Source organism: Aphanomyces astaci (assembly GCF_000520075.1).
Source record: "Aphanomyces astaci strain APO3 unplaced genomic scaffold supercont1.5, whole genome shotgun sequence".
Taxonomy (NCBI): Eukaryota; Oomycota; class Saprolegniomycetes; order Saprolegniales; family Verrucalvaceae; genus Aphanomyces; species Aphanomyces astaci.
The window spans coordinates 1235926-1262306 of NW_009798268.1; the positions used below are offsets into that span (position 1 = coordinate 1235926).

General features: G+C 50.5%; 8 protein-coding genes across 11 annotated transcripts; 4 read left to right on the plus strand and 4 right to left on the minus strand.

Annotated features, from left to right (window-relative positions):
* Window positions 1-394: 394 nt before the first annotated feature.
* On the plus strand, window positions 395-1389 carry H257_03181 (hypothetical protein). The gene is made up of 2 exons (XM_009827158.1): window positions 395-510; window positions 564-1389. Exons 1-2 carry the CDS (start codon window positions 441-443, stop codon window positions 1349-1351), a joined length of 858 nt encoding a protein of 285 aa, XP_009825460.1. The 5' UTR covers window positions 395-440; the 3' UTR covers window positions 1352-1389.
* Window positions 1390-2251: 862 nt separating this feature from the next.
* On the minus strand, window positions 2252-5528 carry H257_03182 (hypothetical protein). Its single transcript, XM_009827159.1, has 6 exons — window positions 5038-5528; window positions 4424-4972; window positions 3857-4203; window positions 3202-3771; window positions 2520-3140; window positions 2252-2450 (listed from the first exon to the last, which is right to left on the minus strand). The coding sequence occupies exons 1-6, from the start codon at window positions 5513-5515 to the stop codon at window positions 2283-2285; spliced, it is 2733 nt and encodes a 910-aa protein (XP_009825461.1). The 5' UTR covers window positions 5516-5528; the 3' UTR covers window positions 2252-2282.
* Window positions 5529-7117: 1589 nt separating this feature from the next.
* Window positions 7118-10838, plus strand: H257_03183 (TKL protein kinase). 4 transcript variants are annotated; one of them, XM_009827160.1, is made up of 11 exons: window positions 7118-7751; window positions 7802-7955; window positions 8010-8095; window positions 8147-8321; window positions 8384-8504; window positions 8572-8649; window positions 8705-8788; window positions 9259-9485; window positions 9805-9993; window positions 10119-10251; window positions 10375-10838. In XM_009827160.1, exons 1-11 carry the CDS (start codon window positions 7187-7189, stop codon window positions 10786-10788), a joined length of 2226 nt encoding a protein of 741 aa, XP_009825462.1. In that variant the 5' UTR covers window positions 7118-7186; the 3' UTR covers window positions 10789-10838. The 4 variants fall into 4 exon arrangements, with proteins under 4 accessions (XP_009825462.1, XP_009825463.1, XP_009825464.1 ...); XM_009827161.1 differs by having other exon boundaries at window positions 9805-10251; XM_009827163.1 differs by lacking the exon at window positions 7118-7751 and having other exon boundaries at window positions 7758-7955.
* A 704-nt stretch (window positions 10839-11542) lies between these two features.
* On the minus strand, window positions 11543-12165 carry H257_03184 (hypothetical protein). The gene has a single exon (XM_009827164.1). The coding sequence runs from the start codon at window positions 12142-12144 to the stop codon at window positions 11626-11628; it is 519 nt and encodes a 172-aa protein (XP_009825466.1). The 5' UTR covers window positions 12145-12165; the 3' UTR covers window positions 11543-11625.
* A 1491-nt stretch (window positions 12166-13656) lies between these two features.
* Window positions 13657-18166, plus strand: H257_03185 (hypothetical protein). Its single transcript, XM_009827165.1, has 2 exons — window positions 13657-13700; window positions 13749-18166. The coding sequence occupies exons 1-2, from the start codon at window positions 13683-13685 to the stop codon at window positions 18129-18131; spliced, it is 4401 nt and encodes a 1466-aa protein (XP_009825467.1). The 5' UTR covers window positions 13657-13682; the 3' UTR covers window positions 18132-18166.
* A 43-nt stretch (window positions 18167-18209) lies between these two features.
* H257_03186 (hypothetical protein) lies at window positions 18210-20042 on the minus strand (the record flags this gene model as incomplete). Its single annotated transcript, XM_009827166.1, has 6 exons — window positions 18210-18315; window positions 18360-18472; window positions 18878-18988; window positions 19362-19460; window positions 19750-19828; window positions 19888-20042. The coding sequence occupies 6 exons, from the start codon at window positions 20040-20042 to the stop codon at window positions 18210-18212; spliced, it is 663 nt and encodes a 220-aa protein (XP_009825468.1).
* Window positions 20043-21073: 1031 nt separating this feature from the next.
* H257_03187 (hypothetical protein) lies at window positions 21074-22817 on the plus strand. The gene is made up of 4 exons (XM_009827167.1): window positions 21074-21418; window positions 21476-22044; window positions 22094-22637; window positions 22695-22817. The coding sequence occupies exons 1-3, from the start codon at window positions 21119-21121 to the stop codon at window positions 22584-22586; spliced, it is 1362 nt and encodes a 453-aa protein (XP_009825469.1). The 5' UTR covers window positions 21074-21118; the 3' UTR covers window positions 22587-22637; window positions 22695-22817.
* A 499-nt stretch (window positions 22818-23316) lies between these two features.
* H257_03188 (hypothetical protein) lies at window positions 23317-24861 on the minus strand. Its single transcript, XM_009827168.1, has one exon. The coding sequence runs from the start codon at window positions 24660-24662 to the stop codon at window positions 23418-23420; it is 1245 nt and encodes a 414-aa protein (XP_009825470.1). The 5' UTR covers window positions 24663-24861; the 3' UTR covers window positions 23317-23417.
* Window positions 24862-26381: the final 1520 nt, after the last annotated feature.

Consider the following 26381-nt stretch of genomic DNA (forward strand, 5'->3'; position numbering starts at 1 on the left):
ACAAATATATCCGATTGGGAGATTCACACTATTTGATGGTCAGTGTGGTTGGAAATCTCACACTATTTGGCGAGTTTGGTCAAAAGCTTCACACTATTTGATGGTCCTGACAATTTGGAGCACTTGGAGATCATCCACATTGCTTGGTGAGTTTGCACGAGTGGTGAGATGTTTACTTGGGGCCATTCACACACAATTTGGCTAACTTAACGTTTAAGTCTATCATATGCGCCTTGGGATATCAGAGTAAGTAAACTCCACACATTTCAAGTATCGATGCAATGGCTGGGCTCCTTCGCGGTGCGTGCCAGTATTAATTCATACTCGCAGTGGTATTGGTGAGATATTGCCTACAATGGCCGTAAGAAAGGCGTGTCGCAGATCCTGCCAATCAGACGTGTCGTCAGCTCCCTTCACTTTGACAGCCTTCGTCCGCCATCATGGGGCTGGTCACGAGCTATTGCTGCGCGCCCGACGACGAGCCGCATCTGTTTCGACGCAAACGTCCGGGTAAGATCATAAGCATCCGATCCTGGCGAGAGGACACATGGTGGTTGTTGTAGCATTGGACAAGAATGCCCGGGTGATCCGCATCGTGCTGGAGAAAGCGACGGACCTCCCGGCGTCAGATCTGGAAGCGTTGGGCGGCAAGAGCGACCCGTACGTGTCGTTCCAGTTTGGCAAGCAGCGTCGACGCACCGACGTCATCGACAACACTCTCAACCCGGTGTGGAAGCACCAGGAGTACGAGTTTGTCGTGTCGGACATTGAAGTGGCGCAGCACAAGGTGCTCAAAATCCGCGTGATGGACTACGACGCCGCGTCGGCCGACGATCTGCTCGGAGACCTCGAGTTCGACATGACCCAGTGGGACGGGGCCACGCGCCTCGCCGACGCCAAGTTGCAGCCGTATGCTCTCCGAACGCCGTCGTCGTTCGACTTCCAAAACGTCGCGCCCCACGTGCACATGTCCATCTGCTTCCTCTCTCCGTGGGAGGCGGCTGCGCGGCTGACGGAAGAGATCTGGGAGAACGAGCGCTGGCTCACGACCACCCAATCTTGGTCCAAGAACAACTTGACGTACGGAGACAAGCACGCGTGGACGTCCAGCAACGGCAAGCAGGCCGGCGCGGCGTTCAAGGATGCTCTTCCCGACATCCCCGACGGGTATACGCAGGCTGGGCAGTGGCAGTTTGACATTTCGCACGGAGACAGCAACGGATGGGTGTATGCGACGACGTTTTCAGGCCCGTGGCGCAAAGAGCGAGGCGCGCTGCACCGCGTGCGGCGCCGATTGTGGGTGAACCACTACAACCGGAACCCCGAAACGGTGGCCCCTGCTGCGTTTTAACGACGTCGACTACTATAATTGCATGGATTGGGTGGATTCGTTATGTTATTGTGGTGCATTGGGGACATGCATGCATCAAGCGTCTTCCAAACGGGTTTCGCAGTCAAGGCACTGTAACATATGTCATCATTAAAGAATCACTTTCGCCGTTGCCGAGAGATCGATCCCGTGAGCTCGGGATGACGCTGACTGAATCGTTGGTACCATCCGCGTCCAATGTCACGAGCAACGCCGGTGTGCAATAACACGATCTGCCGTGCCTTAATCAATACATCATGTCTTGTCACTGGACACCCAGCCCGCTGCATCGAAGCAACCCACGCCACGACGTCGTCTTCGACGTCATTTGGTATCAACGGCTTTGGTCCGCATTTGTTGCGCTTGATCGCTTCGGAGCTGGTAGCGGCTTTCAAGAACTTGAATAAGGTAGTTCGCTTCACTTGAGAGCTTCGAACGACTGCTGCCTTGGACTCGCCGCGCAGGACGCGTTGCACGGCTTCTTCAATCTGCTCAATCGTTGCGACCATGTGAAAAATGCCCTCGACAAATTCGGCGAACAATTTCGCGGGAATAAAAATGGGTGATTTTTCATTTGAACTGCAAGTGTAATAAAGCTGACGCGAATATTATCACTACCAATCAATGACGGTTAAACCAAGTGAGAGCAATCGGATTGGCTAAATCTCGATCGTTCGGACATTTGATGCTGTCAAAATTCGCACCTTTCAAATGTCTCGCAGTTCAGTCGTATACTACCGGTAGTAACTTGTAACTTGTTCCACTCAAGGACTATTACCGGTAGTAAGGAACAACTGAAGTTTCCTAGTCGAGTTTCCTTTGGCATGAAGTAACTACTCAACCACCCTATCGATAATGCGATGCCAATATGCATGCCTCGGCTTAGTACGACATGGAAAATAGATTGTTGGAGTTACGTAAACGGAACTGGCTGCTCGTCGCGTTCATAGTCTTCAAACCCAAGGACTTTGTCTGCAAAAACACTTGATGAAAGCGAGATGGTCGTTTCAACCAGGTCGGCTTCGTCCCCCAGTAAAGCGTGCATACACGACGTCAGTTCGTCCTCGGTCATGGGCTCCCCCTACGCCAACAAATACCCAAAGTACAATAACTACTGCTACGCCCCTTGAACCACAACAACTTGTCATACCATTGTGAGCAACTTGGCCTTCAAGTCGGCCCACTTTAATGTTGGCCCCTTGTGGCCACTCAACACGTCGAACGCGTCGTCGATTTGCTTCTTCCCAATGCCAAACACGGGCCGGTGGTTGGTGTACAGCTTCACAAACGCAGTCAGGTCCACCACGTCGACCGTCTTGGTCGTTTCCGTGAACCGGCTGTACTTGACTTCGCTGCACATGTTTTGAATCTCGAGTTCCGTGGGGTAATACCCCAGCGCGCGCATCAAGTGGGGGATCTCGAGCAGCGGAATGTGGTGCGCAATATCCCGCGCTGCCGTCGCGTTTTCCCCTTGCGTACGCAACTGGGCAAAGTAAAAGTAGTCGACGATTTCGCTGTAAAATGCCCCTTGCACGCCCCCTTCCAGCAGCGACGCGAACGGCTCCATGCCCGCGCCCCCCTGGGCTTCCAGTGCATCCAGAGCCCGGGGGTTCACATCCCACAAGTTGACAATCATGTCCTTACCCCCCGCCGTGATAAAGTACTTGCCGTCGAAACTCACCGCCACGTTCGAAATCCGACCGGCATGCGCAATCAGCCCCATCGATTTGTGGGGATTCCCATCCAGCGGCAGCTTGAGCACCCCCACCACCTACAACCAGCACCAAAGGCCATAATACGACTCGGCTGTACAGTGTGTGTTTTGTACTTGCCTTGTCGTGGGTACTGTAGGCGCAGTACCGGCCACTGGTCTTGTTTTCCTTCGCCAGCTTGTCGGTCGGTATAGCCAGCACCCGGTTCAGTGGCCCACCATAGGTGGGATGGAGCGTGGTCTTTCGACACGTTTTGTTGTTGGCGTTCCATTGCTTGAACTTGTACTCGTCGTTGGCAATGACCACTAGGTCTTCGTGCACGCCAGGCATGTCGGGGTGCCAAAAGAAAGTCGTGGGGGTCGCGGACTGCTCAATCTTTTGTGGGGGCGCGTTCAATATGATGCCGTCCATGACGCTGGACCGACTGAGACTGTAGTCGACGAGCATCTTGTCTTCGCCCACAGTCACAAGCAGCGCCTGCTGGTCCGGGGACATGCCAAACTCGAGCCCCGTGATCGGTTTCGTGTGGCTCTTGCATCGACCAATGTACGACCACAGGTCCGTCGTGTCCAATTCGTCGGCGTCCGTGGCCACCATCGCCTTGCTGCGCCACAAGTACAAGTAATTGTGCGCGTCAATTGCCGCAATAAACGACCCGTCCGCGGCGATCTTGACGTCCACAATCGCGTTCTATGTGTGCAATGTACCGTTGGTGATAGTGCCCTTGGAACATCAAGACCAACATTCATGACAACGGAGATTGCCATGCCCGTACCTTGGCTTGCCGAAACGTTGTGACATCCTCCAGCGTTGTCGCGCTGATAATTTTGATAGTACCGTTGGTGAACCCGACCAAGAGATGCTTTCCGGACGGATGGTACGTCAGGCACTGCGGGCGGAGCTTGTCGCGGTCGAAACTGCGTAACATAACGAGTCGTTTGCCGACGTAGTCCCACAATTGAATCGCGCCAGAGTAGCAGCTCACGGCGATGTGGTTGCTGGCAGGATGCGCCGCCAGCCCGTGGATTTCGTCGTTGATGCCTTGCATGAGTAGCGTCCCGCGGCGCTTTTCCACGTCGTACTCGTCGTGGATACTGGGGGTGATGCCAAGAATGAACGCACCTACTCATGAGCTAAATTTAAATAGCCACACTTGAATACATATCCAGGTTACTGTGCTCTTTTCGCACGCGATATCAAGAGCGCGCTGCAGACAACACACAAAACAGCGATTCGACACAATTGCACACACGAACGCTTCTTAGCATTGCAATAAATACCACAACCGACCGCGAGTGCAATCACAATAAACAAGGAAGAGCCATCGGCAATAGAAACGTACTGGACGTGGACACGATGAACTCTGGCACAGTAAACACGTCGGCAGATGCCGGGGCCGCGTCGACATTGGCGAAGGACACGGCCATGACGGGACCGGCGCAAAGGTCTTCGAACCACGCGACGAGGCGAAAGTCAAAGTCGTAGAACCGGACGGCGCCGTCCGCACACCCCATGACCAAGTACCCGTCCATGTCGGCTAGGAAGTTGACGGCTACTGGTTTGTCGTGGCCGGTGACTCTCACGATTTTGATTGCTTTCTTGTCTGCGTGTATCGTGGTGGCGTTGGCTTTGACGGGCGCGGCGTCCCACAAGATGAGGTCGCCGTCGACGGTGGCGGTGATGGCCTGCGACGAGTCGGGCACGAACAAAGACTGCGTGAACGCGCCGATGGTTTGCTTAAAGTCCTTTTGGGACAGCGGTGGCGAGTAAAACTGCAGCTGGTGCGCCGCCCAATTCCAAAAGATCACGCGCTGCGCGCCGTTGGTCATGAGTTCGCGGACGTCGTATGTGTTGAAGCGCACGCATGTCTGGACATCTTCGGTTGTCACCGCTACAAATTTCGCAGTTGGCACCTAAAGCCACAACGAAACTAGGCGGTGATGATGCATCATGTACCAGCGACGTAGAGCGCGTCATCGCGGGCGACGGTCCATTCCCACAGCTTGATCTCTTGGGCGTGTTCTTTAACATTGGCTTTGTCCATGGCGATGGACAGCGTCACGATGAACATGGCGTCGGGGGACATGTCGAGGCACTGGACGCCGTCGGAATGCGGGTTGAAGATGGTTTTAATGGGGTTGCCTGTCGTAGCGTCCCATACGACAAGCATCGAATCTTGGCCTCGATCGGCCGTGACGATCCAACGCTTGTCTTCACTCACGGCACAGCACGATATGGGGTTGCAGTGGCCTTGGAGGAGCTTTTGGGTGCGGTTCGCATAGTTGTAGATTACGCCAGTGTGCCCCGCCGTGTAAAAGATGGCATGGACAGTATCATCGGACAAACTATGCACCCCCCCCACGATGTCTTTGTTGAAGCCAAACGACCACGACAAACTCAGCGCATTGTTGCCGCCACCGCCTGGCCCGTCCATAGGAATGTCCTTGTGGTTTCACATTTGACGAAGGGGTGCATCCGGATATTATCCGGGTTATTGAACAAAATTCAATTTGCTTGGTTTGACAGTGTTATTGCGATTTTCACATCGGTCAACATCGATGCAAGGACTTGGTCGTGGCTAACGTCGATGCAAGCACCTACAAGCAGTACCCGTTGTGGCAGCCGTATACGGTCACGGACAAAAGTGTGTTTTTGGTTACAGTAGGAGCATCAAAGGCTACAAGGGGGCTGTGGTTGATTGAGCGTTGATGGTATTGTCAAGTCGATTCGCAACACCAAATCGGCAGACAAACGATCGACCAATCAAAAACCAGATCACGAATCAAGTAGCCAATCAAATCCACTCTTCGACCATTTTAATACTATTGTCGAATTAGGAAATGACTGAAAATAGTGTGACATTGGACTATCACTAAATACAAAAGTTAGTTCAAGTACAGAATATCGATCGATAGATTTGGCGAATCAGCACAAAGTCCAAATTTTGGTTGAAGGACAAGAGTAATACTACGTAGTACTAGTACTAGGGAGTATCAAGTTACTTCGCCACAAATTTGATTTTTAATGCCGGTAATTGCGCTGACCCGGTTTGACAGCAACAACGCACTACGCCGGAGTGTTCAGTGTTTGCTTCCAATTCCCGTCGTTAATCAAGAGCGTGAACATGACATTCAGATCGCGCTTTCCTCATAGTGCCATCAAGGCTATTGCTGCAGCCCATGCAGTACATGCTGCAAGCGCCGGGTGAGCCATTGTGAAATAAAGATGCTGTAGCCGGCGCTCGTAGATGCAGTGCTTTATCATCCATGGGTCTTGGAGCAAGTAACATCGTTCGATACGTTCAACCAACATCATCTCCCGATATATCCGGATGTGTCCCTTGGTAGATTCCCAAATAGGATATTAGGTTTGGTAGTGTTAGATTTAACGTTAACATTAAGCTTAGGATACATTCGGTGATTGCATGTCAGTAAACAGCGCAGGACTGATCATTAAGCTTGACATCATTCAGTATAACGTAAAATGCCAATTTATGACACACAACTTTCATTTGAACCGCGAAGTATAATTTTGAGTTCCAATTTACTCATAAGTCGTATATCTTAACCTTCCTTTTTGTATGTATGATTAGTGAGCAGAAGTTCATAAGTTATATTTCACTGGATGATTGATTGGTGAATATTCAAATTACGATATTTGTTTGGTGGATTTACAGTACCTAAATTGGCACTTTACGTTAGCTTGTTACCGCCCTTGCTTGCAACGGTGAGATGGGCTGTGTACCATATTTGTACTTGAAGTAACCGTTCACGGCTCAGCTGATCCATATGTGTCAACCAATACCCTAACGGACTTGGACTAGAGCTCTATATGGTCGTGGCAGTTGCACATAGTGGGGCTTTTATAACAAAACGTACTTTATACGAAGTACATTACACTTCCCACGTGTGTGCTGCATGTTTCAGGTGATTATTGGCAAATGATTTAATTGTATACATTAATGCAGCCTGAGTTCGAAAGCCGGGATATAATTATTACCTTGCGAAGTGCAACTTGCACTTTTCATCCAGTGTCCTTTAAATTGTCACCAACGAGTTTCGCCAAGCTATTGGACAAAGTCGGCCGCACGCAGCACACTCAAGGCATGGCCGTGCGGGACTACCATTACACGGATGCAATCTCTCCATACACAGATTTCGACCGCCTCGATGATCTACATCTAAACCCCGACCTGTCGTCGCCCAGCTTGGACGAGACAATGAATCACATCGTTCAGGTCGAGTCCGCCAGGGCACGACGAGGAGTCTCAGCGACCACCACCCGAAGACCATCGCTGGATGCAGGTAGGTCTGATGAAAGGAGGTGGTTTCCAAGAAGACTCTTCCCCAAGCACTCGTTGTGGGACTCGAACGTGTTGTGGGCAGCGTTGGCGGCACTGGTGTTGGCCACGTCGTCGATGGCTGTCGTTGGTTTCACGCTACTGGCTCGTCCGTCGCCGTCATCGTTAGGCGTCCACTTCGCCTGCGTTGCCCCTCCAGGCGACAAGACCACAGCGTACCTCGACACGTTTCAGGACTCGCATGCAATTCTCGGGGCGCTCGTGCAGCTAGCCACGTTTTCCGTGCTCGGTCTCGTGTCGCTCTACGTGGGTATTCAATGCAGCTTTAGCCAGCAAAAGGTGATGTCCAACCCGCACAACTCCAACTTGAGTACGTCCGACGGTTCTATCTATTGGAGTTGTAAAACGTCGTTGCGACAGTGTCGGCGTTTGTGTTGCCGTGCTATGGCACGATCTGGTACACCGTGGCCGTGCTATCTGTGACAGAGATCGCAGTCATTGCATCCAGCCAAGTCGAATACGTTCAAGCGCATCGAAGGCCGTTCTGCATCGTTCTAAACCTGCCCAGCATGTGGTACATGCCCATTACTCGCACTTTTACATTCACATTTCATCCTAAATGACACAGGATTCGCCACCTCATTCCCCTGCTGATGCTTCAAAAGTCAGTGTCCCAGCGCGCCGTGCATCGCGCCATCGCCCTCTCTGGCATCTGTACGTCGGAACCATTTGGTTCTTGACCAACCTATCTACACATGACTGTAGTGACCGCCGCGGTCCTCAGCGTACTCGTCGAGCCCGACACTTTCCCGATTGTGTTTATCGTGTATCCAATCGCCGTCATGTTGCTAAGCGCGTTCGTCAAGTTTGTGCTGCACACGCGAGCATCGTTCGACTTGTACTTTTACTTTTTGCTCGTGTCATGTGTGGCCAATATATTGTATGCCCCAACTCTGGCGTCTTGCATGTGTTGATATAATTGATTCACGAGATGGATGCTAGACCCCCCGTGGTATGGCTCGCCGCAGCCGACGCTAGCACCCCCCACGTCGTCGTGATGCTTTCAATTGCGGCGCCTGTCGTCGATGGAGGCACCCTTGCTGCGGTCATGCTGACGTTGCGGGTACGTACGTAGTTCTATAGATAGATAGGTACATAGGTCCCGTTGGATTTATAGTTTTGGTCGGCAGGTGGACACTATGTACTGGCTTGGGCTAGACACTCCGTCGTCCAACACCAATGATCCTGCCAAACTCTACCTTCGCATGGTACGCGCTCAAGTTGTTGCCTTGTTGATGAGAACCGACACTAATTGCCGACTAGATAGCCGACCAAGGCATGGTGTCTTCGTTTTCAACGCGAACGTCCGTGTACGATGTACACTTTTTGATTGAAACGTTCAAACATGTAAGTGGCTACTTATGTGCGCCTGTATGTACTTGCTCATTATGTTTTGGCTTGGAGTGAACCTCGTGTGTATACTATATATATATATATATATATAACGTTATATGTAATTTCAAATATTACATGGCCATGCTGTCCAAGTCGTTGAGGCTAACTCCGTAAGATATGTTGTGGTTGTGTGTTATTCTAATATGTAAACTGCAGCGTTAGAATCAACACTGATAACGAGGAGTTTATAGCGATCCGATTGCAGAAAATCGACACAATCTACATTGAATTAGTGTATGACTTGAAATAGTGTGATTGACATGACCTATTATATATATATACAAAGTTCCGTACAATTTTTTTTGATGGATTTATCGAATAAATCGGCACGCATAAGTCCAACTATTACTATATGAATGCGTCCCTAGTCCAAATATACATAAGATATATATATAACATGAATGCGGCACTCGGAACGGTAGTGCATGGTGGACGTGTCTTCGTTGTCGTTGGAAGCCGTGGTGGCGCAGGGGTCGACGGCGGTGGTGCTGCGCGGCCGGCTGCAGCACACCCTCCTCCGGATACCTCAACCGGTCGCGATCAAGTTGTACACGACTTTATTCGTCACCGATGACGAAGTGCATTTGTTTTCCAAGGAAACAGCATGCAATGTCCAGTTGTCACATCCCAATATAGTGCGCTTCTTTGGGTACGTCCTTGCTTCTTCGAACTGCTAGTACTAGCACGTTTTGTATCGTATTTCTCCACCAAGATATATGTATATATATTTATCTCTCTACCAATATATATATAAATATTTATTTATCTCTCTACCAATATATATATAAATATTTATTTATCTCTCTACCTATATATATATATTTATCTCTCTACCAATATATATATTTATATTTATCTCTCTACCAATATATATATATATTTATCTCTCTACCTATATATATATATATTGGTAGAGAGATAAACGCGAACACCTGATTTGAATCGGACCCACTAATCATGATTGATAGACTGTGTGTGGTACCGCCGAGCGTTTGCTTGGTGTTTGAATTTTGCGATTTGGGGTCGCTCGAGTCGATTCTGCAATCTCAACGGAGATCGGGGGAGGGTTGGGACCTCCGCGTGAAGCTAAAAGCATGTGTGGATGCCTGTCGAGCAGTCGCATACCTCCACAGCTTCCAGCCCCCGCTGCTGCACCGGTATATACTGTACAGTAGAAGTAGTACCACATCCATAACTATGTATAGGACAAACAAGAGTTAGTGTTTATAAAGTATAATATTTATTTATTTATTGCCTTGCTTATACATCAGTTGGGTGGTAGGGACATCAAGACGGCGAATTATTTGCTGTCGTCGACGGACGGATTGCTCAAGCTGAGCGACTTTGGCGAATCCAATTTACTCGGCCCCAAGAACGACGGCACTATGACTGTTGTGGGCACCGTGGACTTTATGGTATGGCCATATATATATATATTGTTGTACGTGTATGTTGGGATAAAGACTTGTTTGGAGCTGGTTTGTAGGATGTACGACGCAGTATTGAATTTATTGATATGTGGTCCACTCTGTACATAGGCCCCTGAAATGATCATTGGCGGCAACACCAAGAGCGCTGTGTACGGCCCTGCCGCCGACGTGTACAGCTTGACTGTGACACTGTGGCATATTTTGGTGCCTGGGGAGGCGCCGTGGCGGGGCCGGTCGCACTTCGACGTGTACACGGAGATCATCCAAGGCCAGCGACCCCGACTGCCGCCCGACCTCCCCCCCGGCTGCGTCGAGCTGCTCGAGTCCGGGTGGTGTCCTCAACCTCACGACCGACAGCCCATCGATGTCATGGTCCAGCGCGTGCTCGAGTTGTACAGACCCTTTGCCCAACAAGATATGGCACCTCGACAAGTCAACCGATCTGCGTCCAAGCGACGAAGCAGTGTCCTCGCATCATCCTTTCTGTCCAAGCAAAACACAACCCCACCCGAATCAGAATGAACAAAAAGAATTAATTATTTACCTACTATGTACTTACTATATCAGTTTGTGACATGCGACGAGTGTATTCTTTTGCAAATCGTGTATTGTGCATTGTACTACCATTCTGCCAGTGTTTTTCGACACTCCAACGTTTTTACCTAAAACAACCTGACAATTGCTCTAAAACAAAGCAAATCGAACGATCTGTCATTATAAAATCACCACTAATTAGAGTATGGAATTACGATTAATAAAAGGAGATTGGTGCTTCGTTTTATTGTGAAGCGAAGCAGTACAGTACAGTGGGACTATTACTACTACGAGTATTAGTACGACATGTCAGTTGGCCTAATAGAGCCAGTTGGCTAATACTACGTCGTAACGTTATTAATAGTACTATTAATACTTCGAGTAGTACTTCCGAAGTAGTAGTACGTACTAGTATTTAATACTATTAATAGTACTATTAATAGTATTAATATTAATAACGTTAGTACCAAAGTTTCTAATAGTCTATCCAATCATAATCGAGAGCTTTTAGGCCATTCCGGGCCACACTTATGATTGGTTTAAATAAGCCAATCATATCAGTTCATCTGGCCAGCTGTACCAGTACGTACCGTAGATCAATGTCTAAATTTATGCGGTCGAGGTGGATGCTATCATAACAGTTGCAAGCTTTCAAAAGTACTGGTTGGTGATTTCCAGGAAACTCTGAGCTGGTAATGCGATTGATGCACCCTTATATAAGTATTTGGATCTACGTGGTGGAGGCGAAGGAACACATGCAGAGACGCATCGAGAAGAATATATTGCTACACGTTTGAATAAATAGGTCAGCTGTCTGGAACAGCGTTATGCGGCAGTGGCCAACGAGATGAATCGTTGCTGGTGGCTCTTGCTTCGCTGCCGCTTGATCTTGACGACGTCTGTGGTACTGGACCGCCGGGCCGTGGACGATCGGTTCACTGTCGTCTTGGGTTTGAGCTGTTGGGTCATCACAGCAGCCGTGAGATCGGACTCGCTGCGAGATCGAACTCGTTGCAGCGTCGGCTTGGGTTTGGTCAGGATGTACACAGACGACTCGGAGTGGCGCGAGTCCAGATCCACCTCCACATACATGTCTTCCGTGGTTTGCTTTTGAGGCTTGCGAAAGTTCTTCAGGCCATGGAGTGGGTCGTAGTACCCCGGTAGGGCATGGAACGTGCCAGCAAACGGGTTTTGGCGCAGCTTCTTGCGCATTTCGAGCTCGGGGGTAAACACGATGTCGCCTGCAAAGTACGCGGCGCCGCGGTTGCCTGCGCTCGGGGCATGGTGGAAGGACCCGACGAACGGATTGTACGACGGCAGCTGTGCAAACACTTCTTGGCGCATGCTATTGTTGAAATGGAAAAGTGACAAGGATGTCGGTGCAGCATGCCAGGTTGAAGTTGGGTGGCGCATGCATGTGCAACGCCGTGAATTCGTCAGCAATGGATTGCATTGGTTAAAATGTAGCCAATCAAACGCGAGAAAACTACCAACTCGATCCAAATCTTGCAAGGATCAGTTGAAGAAGGAAGATTGCACTTGGGGTTGGGCCTGCTTTAACAGCCAAGCGCATGTTGGGTGCCATGACGTCGGATGTGGTGGGGATATAGCCAAGGATCAAGCGACGATACGCGTGTAAAGACACACGCCCAGAAGGCTATGAAACGCTCCCAACGGTGCAAAACACGGGAAAAGCATATGTGCCGTGAACGGTATAGTGTAACACCAGTACAGATCCAAGCATAAGAAATTCCAAAATTCAAACACAATAGGTTGAATGCACGATAAAGACGAGGACACGTTGTGAACCAGCCTTCTCCTTCTTCCATCAGGTTTGTTCCTTTGCTAAACATGAGGGTGCAGATGATATGGGAAGTTGAACTTTGGTAGACTCATGTTGCACATTGAGACTTGTGTAGCCATCACACCCACAACCGCGCAAGCGTCCCACAAGGAATTCCCTGAGAGCCACGGTTCCCCGTTTGCTTACGTATGAACCTGTAGCTCTGAAAACTCGGAGCCCCCGGACCCCTTGTGTTGCTATTCCCGGGGTTACGTGCATTGCCAGTGGTTAGCTACAGTAACCACATAAAGGCACTTTACCCCTACCTGCAATGTGTTGCATTGGTTTACACTGCAATTGACTATGACTTAATAAGAACAAGTGAAAAGGTTGCGTAAGCAACTGTTGCTAACAAAGATAACTTACTGTACCGTACAGTACATGAATGGTTGGTTGGATTTGATGATTGGAGTCTTGCGATCGATCAAGATGTACTAACTTAGTATAGGTTTGTGCTGGCGTCGCTGCAGTTCACGAATTGGTACAATTGTTGATGGCGGGGGCTGACGATTTCATAGTTCAACGTACCTTTAGTCTGTAAACATGTACAGTGTACGTGAAGAGCGCAGAGCTTTGACACTTTCATTGCGGCATTGCTTCCAACTCGCCTTTGCCTAGTTGAATCATGGAGAGACCTGTACGTACGTACACCAGTGGTATGGTGTCAAATGTCCAAGATTCCGTGGTGCTGCGTTCATGCAGCATGCACATGATGTCATGCTACACGTCACGAGCAGGGTTAAAGAGGGCGCATAATACCTAGGGTACATATTGTACATAGCGACGGCAATTGAAGAACATCACATTCAGTGTATGCGGAGCCTCCTGAACTGGCCCCTTTGACTTTCTTTGTGCCCAAAGTCAATCGATCGTGAAATCAAGCAACAAGCTGTGAAACAAATACCCTGCGTTTGAATTTGGAAAAAATATATTTAAAATGCTTTTCAAATGTTTGGCAATGTTGGTGGCTTGGCTGAAACGTTAGCCAATCGAAATGCAGTGTTACGCTAGAACCGAATCCGAGCAGAGAGTGTCCTCCATGTCATCGGGCAGCGATGTACGTACAGTATGATGCTGTAGTCCTATCGAGGCTCATGTGCCGTAGGAGTTTGACGACCATTACACGACGTCCAGGAAGTCCAAGAAGGTCGCTGCGACGAAGGCGTTGGCTCCTTCGACTAAGGCAACTCCAACAAAGTCAAAGCCGTCGAAACGACCCAAGCAGGATGCGGACAACGGGGTCACGTGGGTCCGCGATGAGGAAGCTCCTTCCTGCCACATTTGCCTCGTCGGCTTCTCTCTCCTGAAGCGACGGCATCATTGCCGTCAATGCGGCAACGTAATATGCTCGACGTGCTCGCACTCCCATCTGGCAGACAGCAAACCTACCCGCGTATGCACCGCGTGCAACGACCGCCTGGTCGATGGCACCGTGGCTCCAGCAGCATCATCTTCGCGCCGTCCACCCACTTCCCAGCCCGCTCCTTCGGCTGGTGCCTTGCCATCATCCAGTAAATCCAAATCGAAGCCGCGACCGAGCGCCGCCGCCCCACCCTCTCGACCACCCACGCATCGTTTAAACGATGACATTGACGACTGGTTCATGGACGACAACAAGGGCCCCCCGCCTCCATCTGCTGGCATGCCACGACCTCCCACATCCTCGTCCCCTGCGACAACGTCTGCTCGGTCCAATGAACCCAAAGCCCACAACGCTGCTGCCCCTCCGTCCAAGCCGCTGCGGTTGGCCGACCTTGTGTTTGACGACACCCCCCTCATCGGGTCGGACGAGGACCTGTCCCCTCTGTCCACTCGACTCGGCGGCGGGAAGCCGTTCAAACCCACGCCGGCCTTTCATGCGACAGCGTATACGTCGTCGTCCACATATGCAGATCCGCACGTGCGAATGAAATATGCCAGCGCCATTGACATGACAGACGACTTTGACACCAACCAGTCGAGTCGTCCCCCCCGTACTGGCAATGGGCCCATGGTAACCTCCAGTTATACCAACGGGGGCAGCTCCGATCTCGAAGGGAGTCGACTGAGCGATGCGTTCTTAACAAATTACTGTGTGTCGTCGGCTGCGGCGGCCACGTCCCTGCCAATCACATCGTCCAGCCTGCGTAGTTCTCTGAGTTATGCTGGGTCCTCAGAGTTCACCAACGCCAAGTCAGCGACTCCTCCCATCACGTCAACAGACCAAGGACATCACGAGGGCGGGGGGTTTGCCGCCGCGATCCGGCGATTGTTTCGCGGAAATCGGGACAAATCAGTCCCCACCGCGGCACCTCTGGAACCCGCCAGTGCCCCCCCCCCCGTCGCAGCAGCACCAACAGTAATATCTACAATCGGAGCTCGTACATCGACTAGCTGGGCCCCCAACGAACCACCGCCACGTGCTAGCTATGTCAACAACCTCCAGCCGCATCCGTCTATTCCTGGCACAGCCCCATCCACCACCGACTATCGAAACGACCCCACTCCAAGTGGATTCCAAACCAACAACTTTCGGTTGCCATACGATGATAATGCCGACGACAACGGCGATGGTGGTATCAGGACCGACGAGCCGCTGCCCCCCCCTCTGTGGATTCGAGGCGGCGACTTCCGTGGCCATACCACCCAAGGCGAAGCCCCGCGAATGGATGGACTCGGGGGACGTGACGAGGTCTCCATGGTGGTGGCTACGAGATCCAGACGTGACACGTTCGACGACATCTTTGATGGCCCGCGCCAAGTCGTCGTGCCATCGGTCGTTCTTGCTGCTAAGACTGAACCAAGTCGAGTGCTAGAGGCGGCGGCAACGCGCGACCGTTTTGAAGCGCCTGCCGCCAGGGTACCTCCATCAGGGCAACAGAGCAACATGTACGACAACTTTGGCTCCCGTGGCGGCGGCGGCCAAGTGCTTCTAGTCGACAGGTTTGGTGGCACGGAAAGAACGGCGGGACCAAGTCGAGTGAACCAAAGCGATGACGATATATTTGGCGTGTCTGTGACCACCTCTAAGGATTACGAGTACGATCCGGTCACTGGAACGTACGTGGCCCCCGACGCACCGCCGCCACGGCGTCCTCCCCCCGGCCAAGCCACCTTCGCGCCCAACCATGTTGTGGTGGACATGACGTCGGCGACTGTGATTGTGGACAAATTGACGAGTTTGGAAGCCGAGTTGGCCGAGCTCAAGGCGCTACTTCGCGACCGACGGACTCCACGGCGCAGCAGCAATGCCGCCAGCATCTTTGACGATGATAATGACGATCATGCTGGGAACTTGGTCGTCCAGAAACCGAAGTCGTCGTCCCGTGTCGCCAAGTCCAAGCCGTCCCAGAGACCACCCAAGACACAAAAACACGACAACGCCGTCGGAACTCGACGAAGAGATTCGTTTGAAATGTTGTTTGAATCTCCAGACAAACTAGATACGTTGTACGGGAATGTTGGAGGACGGGGCAACGAGTCGAGCGGCGGCGACGACGACGACGACAATGAACAGCCGCCGAGACCCGTCAAGAAAGCCGCCGCATTAAACGATCGCACCACCATCCCCCCCCCCCGACGGCGTCCAGATCGAAGTGTTGACACGGAGGCAGCAGCTGTGACACTGCCCGCCAAACCCAAAAAGAGGAGCGACAGCATCGACGCTTTGTTTCAAGATATGGCCAACATGGACGACTTGTACTCCAAAGATAGTCAGTCTACTGGTGGCAATGATGATGATGAGCGCCGTCATTCAACGTTCAAAGGGACGGTAAACGAGTCGGTGGAGCAGCCAAGCTACGGCACGTCGAATCAATCGACGACCAAACAGTTGTCATCTCAAGCGTTCGAACGACAAGCGGATGGCGCACGGATTCGCCGAGTTGTGAACATGGACGATCCATTTGCATCCGACCCAGAGGACAACCTAGACGACAACGCGCCGTTGCCGAGTTTGAAACGACTTGGCAAAGGTCGTGTGAACACTGTCAAGACAGCAAGCAAGACCCAAGTGGCTACAGAACGTGAGACCGAAGTGATGGCTGTGACGGCAGTTGGCGACGGAACCCCCCGCGTCATGACGGCCGACACGGCTCGACGACATCCGCGGGAGGAAGCGGAGGGGCCTGCAGCTCCCCCCACGCCCACATATGTAGACGTGATTGATGCTCTCTTTGAAACCAACGAGAAGAAAGCCCCACACAAACAAAAATTGTCCAAGCTTGATAACCCGTTGGCGACTGCTGGCTTGGAAGACAGGGCGTCGGGCGATATAAAGGCAGACGAGGATCGGGGGTTGGTATTGCGAGCCCCCACCTCGACATTGACCTACCCCAATGACAACGCGCCGCCGTCCTTGGTGGTCCCAGGTCGACAGTCCGTACAAGAAACGATGCAAAGCGCACTGGACAGCCAACTTTACGGTACACAAACGAGGACGGAGTGGCCAACCAACGCCCCGTTCGTTGTGGACGAAGTGGTCGAGCAACGTGCCACAGCTGAGTTTGCACTGACGGCCTCTTTCTCCGACGACGACAAAAAAGAAGATGAATACTTGCCGAGTCTCAAGCATCGGCAAAGTCCTCATAACGAAGTCAGTGTCGAGATTCAATCGAGTAGCGGCAGAATCGACGTGCATGACCCCAGCATTCGAGGGGGGAAACAGAACGAAGACGTTCAGGCGGGTGTGGATGGCTCGGTGAGGGAACTGTTGGATGGAGATTTGCCGGTATCTGGGGCATCCACGTATCCCGAAGGTTCTGTGGTCACCCCACCCACATATGTCATCAAGAAGAGTCTAAACTCGACGGATATCTTGACCAGTGAAATCAGCGACGACGTTCCAAGCACATCAGGCGACCAGATCGAAACGATGTCACATGTCCCGCGTGGTTCATTCGACCAGCCACCAGCATACAAATCAATGAGCTCGGACTTGGTTGAGGCGAAAACACAGTCACATCAAGCTCCGTTGCCACCCCCTTCTCGACCAGACAGTGTTCCTTCGTCCACGCCCAAGTTCCCTTTGGATGGTGATGACCGCCCCCCATCTGGTTCTATCGACGCTGAAGTAGACGATCTGTTTGCTGTGAAACCAAACAAGAAAAAACCAGCCAAGTCCGTGGCTCCTCTGCCTGTGGGTAAACAGCGGCACACTGCACCAGTGGACGTCGATGGCACGATCACGTTGGGCTTGACGGTAACTAGTATTACTATTGGTCCTACTACCGCTCTGTCACATCCTGGCAGCGCCGACGACCAACTCGATCCACTACTATCAGCTGTTGGTGTTAACGATGATGATGCCACGTGGCACGCTCTGCAGGAAGAACAGAAACAACGCAAGCACAACGCGTTGCGACGCCAGCGTCAATTGCAAAAGCAAAAGGCCAACCCAATAACTAGTACTACTACTAGTGCCAAAAAGTCAGCCCCCCGGAAACCGTCCAAGAAACCGCCGACGACGAGTAGTAGTAGTAGTAGTACTATTAATACTGTAGACGACTAATACTACTATACCATTTTAAATAGATACTACTTGCAAGATGATGTCAAAAGTGCAATGTCCTTGTGAGTGGGCCACAGTTCATGCACCATCTTGGCCATAGTGTCGACTGGGAGGCGGTCGCAGGGTTTCGGCGCCCACCCCCGACGCAGCAGGTCCAACCGGTCGGGCAGCGGCGGTCGATGGCCTTGGATGATCTCCGTGTACACGTCAAAGAGAGATCAGCCAGACCAGGGCGGGACCCCCAGCAAAATATGCCACAGCGCAATGGTCATCGAGTACACATCGGCGGGAGTGCCGTACACTGCCGACTTGGAGTTGCCACCAAGAATCATCTCTGGTGCCTATACTTTGTCGTTGATAATATAATACATGGAAAGATATAAAGCTACTACGACCAAATATTTAATTAAGTCAACATGAAAACATAACTCGATGGTGGCGTCTGCTAGAATTAACTTTTGTGACTTGTGGATCGAGGAATGGTTCTAACAAACACGTTTATGAACAAGAAAAAGATCAAATGACTAGACAACTCAGCCTAGCGGATCCAAATCATCAACAAGGTTAAAATATATGTATATATAACTTTTTTATGTACTAGTATATGATTTGTATAATCTGTACACCATATTCACCAGTCGACATCGAGTGAGTCGTCAGACAAGTCTAATTATGGTACTGCTGTATCTGATAAATAAAGACAATGCTCATTTTAACAATCGACAAAGATGCAGGAGTAGTAGTACCACAAAGTCCACCGACCCCACGATCGTCATCGTGTCATCGCTCCTTGGACCAAAATCGCTCAGTTTCAGCAACCCGTCGGATGCGAGGCAAGGTTGGCCATATTGATATCCCTGGATAAATAAATAAATAAATATATAAAGTGTACATCATGATAATTATTAATAGTTGGCGGCTACATGCATCGTTCGTTCTTCGATATATCTGTCCATACCGATGCAAGAGGGGCGGGTCAAAGTTATGGAGATATGCCAGCGCATGGCAAGCATCGACGCACATCGTCAGGCGAGTGGCCAAGTCCAAAGCGCGGCCGAGGTCCGTGTCCATCGCGACTTCGAGTGACCCCATTTCGCAAAAGTAAAAAATCTGGCAGATCGCAGGTGGGACCACACACAGGCTAGATATAGATACAACATCATCCACAAGTCAACCATGTCCAATCGATTCGAAACTCGTGGAGCCATCAGCAAATTCGAAGTGTCTTACGAGAATGGATGGATGCTCTCGAGGCACGCGCTGCACCACCGCCGTCGCGCCTTGGGCCACGACCGCTTCCAGCCGAAGCGATGAAAAGTCAATCATGTTCTAGCGGTACCCTCAATATATATGACTCCAATCCATAATTATACTACGTGGTAATACGATAATAATATTATAATAAGGAAAAAACAACGAATATAAAAAAAATACAATTCTACACAGAATGATACGTTATGGTAATATTGTGCTTTCAAGCGAAATTTTGGATTTTGGCGTGAATTCCTAAAAAACCACGCGTCGTTCGTAAATTGATTCGATTGGCGCTTTCAAAATTGCCCCGATTTGATTGGGTCAAACGACAGAAAATACATTTCCAGGACAAAGCAGATCGCACACCAAGTGGCAAGACGACGATGAGCACCATCGAGTCGGCAATCTCACAGCATGCAAGTCCGAACACAGTCATGCACTGTCTGCACGGCTACTTAATATCTTCCTGGGGATGAAGCGTCGACAGCTTGCTGCTGTGTACGGAAAGAACGAGGAAACCATCTCGAACTGGATCACCAAGTACGATGCAACCGGGTGTTGCTTCTCGCGCAAAGTGTCCGTGGTCGCCTTGCGAGTGTGTCGATGTGACGTCTGCGACGATCGCGTGTTCCAGGCTGGACTGTCGTGTGCGGTCATGGCTCGTCGAATGCTGGTTGAAGAATGGCGCGCAAAATGGACGTTCGATGGTTCGATAGTGTAAAGTCTTTAGCCAATCACACCGAGCTTTCGTAAATTGAGCCAATCAGACTCGTTCACAAACCGAATCACTGGCGTAATCCCACCCAAAATTTGTATCAAATCGACAATATCTTGTAATGACTATAGTGCAGTGAGTTCAATCTGCAATGGTTTTATTAGAAAACGTATTGATTGGCTGAACCATGCAGAAATGGGGGTTAGAATGGATTTTGATTGGCTAGTTCATTCTCAAATCGATTTGCCAAGTCTATTCGATTCTATTACGAACCAACTTGACAATATTAAATATAAATAGAATCCAAGGACCTCGAAGTATGATAATAACCTGTGTCACACTTCGAAGTAGAGTGGGCAGATATAAATATATATTTGGATTTACAGGTATTAATACTCCGACCCGTAGGAGCAATTCCAAGTTGGTCCTATTTAACTATAAATCTGACCGATGGAGTTGGTATTAGTCGTACTGCACATCTAAGACACAATTTTGTCTTAACACCTCGCTTGGACTAACATTGGTTGTTTGTGAACCCACAACACAAAGCTTCTGACCATCATTGCACGAGAGGGTCGCTGCAAACATAATGTACCCTTGACGAGTGCTTCATTCTACATGTCGTGAAGGCGAACATCATTTGACGACATGCAGACCAAGATAATATAAGAGGTGTGGCTAACTATATAAAACGACGAATGATCATTGAGAATCGCTGGAAAAAGTCACACTCAGAGGTTTTTACAGGTCAAGGCGCTTACACAAATTCTGGTCACGGATTGGCTGAAATTCGAATTGGATATCGGTGAGTGATGGTCTATTCCTTACTAATTGTCGAACGGCAAAAATAAATTTCCCATTCCCGTCGACAACAAACAATTAAATTGTACCAAGTTAACAAGGGCACGATAAACAATCGTGATTAAATTACAACCGAATCAGGGGAAATGCGCAAATAGAATTCCAAACCTTCCTATCTCATCCACCCAGAACGTGCCATTGCCCAACAACTGCACACATGTCGAGTCGCAAGAACAGTCGCCGCGCCAGCCGCAGCATCGACATCCCAATTCCAGCTGCAGCAGCTAATGCTGTTGTGCTCAACTCGCCAGACGAAGAGAGAGCCCAGGCCTTCGAGGAGTATGCCATTAGCGGAGGGTCATACTCCGACGACCACGAATACTCGCACCTCGACTCGGACCATGTCATGTTTGTTCCCTCCGCGGGGACCCGAGACCTGGAGGAATCGCACAATCAAGCAAAGTATCGCCACGTGGCCGTGCATTCTGCCTTCTCCACGGCGTCGACGTCACCCTTTGTACGTACAACAATCATGGCCACACCGTGTGCTTATTTGTCTGCTCTTGATGTTCAGGCATCGTACAGCTCGTCGCCGTCGACCAGCAGTAGTTTCTACAAGAGTGCCGCGTACAGCGCATCTCCTCCGATGATGTCTATCTTCGGCAAACAGCCGTTCCCAGACTTCAAGGTGCAGGTGAGTCCTTTCGCGTCAGCCGTGGCGCCCTTGTCACCGTCGCTGTCGTTGGAGAATGCATCAACCACAACGTTCCCGTCTTCCCCGACGCTTGCATCATCATCGGCAGACCCGTTCCATCAAGAACTGCCCGTGCCGGCGCTCGAAACCACCGAGTTCTACCACAAGGTCAACCCATCGTTCCCGACCAAGTCGACCCCCATGGAATGTCTCGAGTTCTTCGCCAAGACTCTGTCCACGTTGGGGTTCCAGTACTCGATCAAGGAACACTGGACGATCGCGGTCACGGGGCTGTTGTGCGTAGAAGAAGTGCAGTTTTCGATTCAACTCAAGCAAGATGTGGACAACCTCATCGTCGACTTTACCCTCGAGCAAGGCTGCGAGCGCAACTTTCTGCGCCTGTTTGACATCGTCCGGCACCTCGCGCGGTCGCTGGACGCCCAGCCCTTGTATGTCCAGCTGACCCCATGTACGACAACTCATGATGTGTATTCGTAGACCGACGACTTCATTTGTGCCGTCTATGGAGTGGCTGGATGTGGATTCGATGCCAGAGCTGTTTCCAGGCTCGTCGCATGTATCTGCGACAACGTTGTTGGAGTACTGCGAAGAGTATCTGCAGTTGGCCGACGACGCGACGACCACCAGCAGCACGCGGGGGGACGCGTCGCGCTTGGAGATGGCGGCATGCATCAAGAACGCGTGCCTGAGCGACAAGAACCGGGCGCTGGTGGTCGCGTCGGCGGACCTGGCGGGGGCGTTCGGGTCGGCACTGTATCGCATGGCGCAGGACGACCAGCTGTCGATTGTGCGGTTCGCCGTGTTTATTTTGAGCCTCTTCGACGTATCGACCCTTGTGGCGCTGGCCGCGCATCTCCAAGTGGACGGCGGCATGCTCTCGGTGCTCGATAAGATGGAAACCCATGATCCGATCCCGAAAATGAAATCCATCGCCGCGTCTGTCCGGACGAAACTCGTGCCGTCGAATTAACTTAAGTTACAAGTACTACAGTACCGAATTCTTCCATACAAAGTGTACCTGGTATGTACCCCCGAACATGTATGTCGTAGTACATATGTAAGGAAACTATGTACATAGGTACATATCAATAGTACAGCTGCGTCCACACACGACTCTAATATGTGAATAAGGTTGGTCGAGATATGTATTTCCATGAACTGCTGGTTCAATATGTAGCGACACAAGTCGCACGTACGAACTACTACGTAGTACTAGTAGTATTACTAGGATTACTCCGGAAGAATTGGACGAGGCGTAGATATGTACTACTGTACTACTGTACTAGGGTGTACCGTAGTACGATACTAGGTACTACTATACTACTGTAGTCGTAGTGTATTCGAATGAGCATCCATGCACTGGCCGTTGGGTAAGAGATGCCGCTGGCCGGCCCACCACCGTGATCTTCCTCGTTATTGATTCTATTAATAGTACATGTACTACTAGTCCGTTAATACTACTACTATTAAGAGTACTACTGTACTGTACTGGTACTGTACCACCAGAGTGGAAGTACTACTAGTAGTACTACGTAGTAGGGACGCTGTCAACCGCTCACGTCTGACCATACGCGTTCGATTACACGACCTTGCATTTGATGCAATCCAACACAGTCGTCAAGGATAGAGGAGCAACACTGCTCATGACAATTTGATCAAGTTCCTAAAGGCTCTAATATATATATCGCAATCTCGTGTGGGACAAGTCTATCGACGGTACCTGGTAATACGTTTCACAGGAATACGTACATATATGTAATTGAATAAATTAACTTGGACGTTGCTTGGCACTCGTCGCTGTCTACCGGTTATACTTGTCGAATGAGTACACGTGCACTCGTTTGCGGCCGCCGGCGGCCAAATATTCGCGCTCGACTTGGGCGACAAAGTCACGGGGGCCCCCCACGTATAGTTCAAACTGGGCCAGCGTGGGGGCGATTTCCAGCAGTTTGGCTTGGTTAACTTCTGGGGCAAAGTGGATTGCGCAGTCGGCGAGCCCCGGCGGACGTTGAAACGCCTCGACGTCTTCGATGGTGTCGGCGCATTGGAGTGCGACCACTTGACCGTTGTACTGGTCGCGGACGCTGCACAGCCCTTGCATCATGGCGACAAACGGCGCGCATGCGACACCGTGGCTGATGAGGAGGACGTTGGCCGGCAACGTGTCGGGGGTGTCGATTTCAAAGTTGACGTGGGATTCGACCCAGAAGAGGCGCAGTTTGGACCCGATCGCTTGACGGCACAGCCAGTCGGACGTGGCCAGGTCCACGACAATGTCAAGCGTGTTGGTCGGGTTCGCATGGAACGATGCGATGGGGAAGCAGCGCTTGGTGTCACCTGCGCCGAGGAGGATGCCGTCCCCAGGTTGAAACCGCAGCGGAAAGTCGTAGTTGAGGGTCAGGCGCCGCGCGTTGGGGGCGACGACTTCGATGGCCGACACGGCGCACGCAAGCGACTCTTGCGCCGGCTCGGGCGCACGCTTGGCGATCACAGGCAGTAGCAGGTAGTAGAGGAAGCAGTACGCAGTCAAGTACGCTTCCTTGACGTCCTTGGACCACACGTTGCCGCTGATCACTTCGAGCGTCCGAATCAACGTGACGCCCATGGTCGTGTAGTCATCTTTCCGGACGCCAAACTTGAGGTGGCCCGTGGCCAGCGCCTGCATCTGCTCGACGATCCGACTCGTAGTCATGACGTTCGTCATGACCTTGATGATCGACGCCAGCGATTTGCCCTGCAGCGTCAAACTCGATCGAAAGATGCACCGAAGCGACGGCATGACTGCAAACAAGAGCGAGTAAAACGTGCGGTGAAAAAACTTGTCGGGCGATCCATGCTTGGTCGCGTCGAACGCGTTCGTGCCTCGGCAAATGGCGGACCAGTTCTGCTTGATCAGCGCCACGTGACGAGGGGTAAGCACGGGCATCTTGATCTCGAACGGCATGTGCTTGGCGTACTCTTGCGCGAACGCGTACGTGATGCCGATGGCGCCGTCCGGCGTGACGAAGATGGTTTTGGCGTGCTTGGTCGAGAGGTTGCCGCCCATGGTGGTCGTCGGTGGGTCGGTCGGTCGGGTGTGTGTGTGCGTAGTGGGCCGATTTCAAAAGTGACGTCGCAGATCAATGACCATAATGGTGTAACCTGCGTTGATTGGTTTGCCTTGGTGCAGCTGGGTATTCCGGCGACAGAAAAATGAGCCGCTCCGCGATGACACTACCACATGGTCACCGTTAGTTCGCTGTGTGTGCCCTGGTGTCAATCATTCTTCTGAACGTTATGACGCTCTTGATTGGACACAAAGTATTGTGACTGGGTTACACCGTGCACATCGCGACCAGGTCGAGAGAGTTGTAAAAAATCGGCAGACGAGGTCGCTGGACGATGTGTCATGGAGTTTGGCAGGCGGCGGCGACGGTGTACTACGTCAGCCACGCAGTGTGCAGACGCTGCACCGAGCTACAGCGTACCGATAGGTTGTCGTCGTCTGCGTAGAACGAACTGCCTACGTACCGGAATGTACTGTAACTACTATTAATATATTAGCACGTTACAGTCCAGTCATCGTTCGAAAGGTAAACTCACATGCTGTACTGTAGCACAGTCCAGATCAAAAGTGCAGTGGTGTGTTCGTGAATGCGAGCAGGGAGTCATGGTGTGAATGTCGCGGAGGTTCGATGGATGTCGAACTGCAAAACGTTGACTCCAATTTTGTTCAATTTTGTTCGTTTGTCGTGAAAAGCGTACCTACGGTACTTACAGTCCTTCCCAACAAGTCAGGTTTGTCGCAGGCAGTGCTTGGTTGTCAGTGTACCAAGCATGTTCCCTGACACACAGAATTTGCGCGGTACAGTACTGTATTATTGGCATGCGAATTACCAAGTGTGCACTGCAAATACAATACTCGAGTACTGTACTATTATTAGTACGTACAGTAAATACAGTGGTGGCGGGTAAAAGCCGACGAAAGTTGCACTGTTGCACTCCGAGTACTACGTAGTATTTAATATAAATATATGTGAAAAGTACCCAAGTAGTAATCCACATTTGATTGGACATAAATTGCGATATTCTTCTCTGCAGCATCCAGAACATTGTTGACAAACCTGGTCCCAAGTGTGGATCCTGAGAAGGATCAAATGTCGTCAAGATACCTGATGTCGAAGAAGTACATAAGCGCAAAATGACCAAGAGGAGGTTAGCCATATATAGTACGTGGAGAAAATCAACAATAATGATGTGTATCATTCATTTGTGAACCTGTTGAACGTTGAAGATGGTGTAATTATCTATGTTTGTCGACAACGAGGATTAAGACTTGTGGTTAAGTATACAGTACACGATTGTTTTCGAGCCAAAAGTTGATGAACTTCGTTAATACTAGTATTACGGTAGAACTTCATACATGTACGTCGTAGTCGTACTTCGAAGTAGTAATTTAAGTGTAACAAAGTATCCCCAGCTTTTGCATCTCGTATAAATTAATATCCTGGGCAAGTTCTATAAATATTCATTGTTAACAGGAGATTGAAGAATTGATACAATTTGAAATTCAAAGCCTTTATTTATTGTGCTTTTCACATATTTTGCCCGTTGTTTTAGCTCCTAAAACCATCCAAAGTTTAACCTAAACTGAAGCTGCACTCGACGTAAAAGTAAGCTTCCCCACCGTTCTGTCATTGGCTGATCTAAAACTTGCGTTGTTTTACTAAAACTACTTCGTTTTATTAACTCCCGTGGCCAAGCAGTCATGCAGAGTAATGACCTA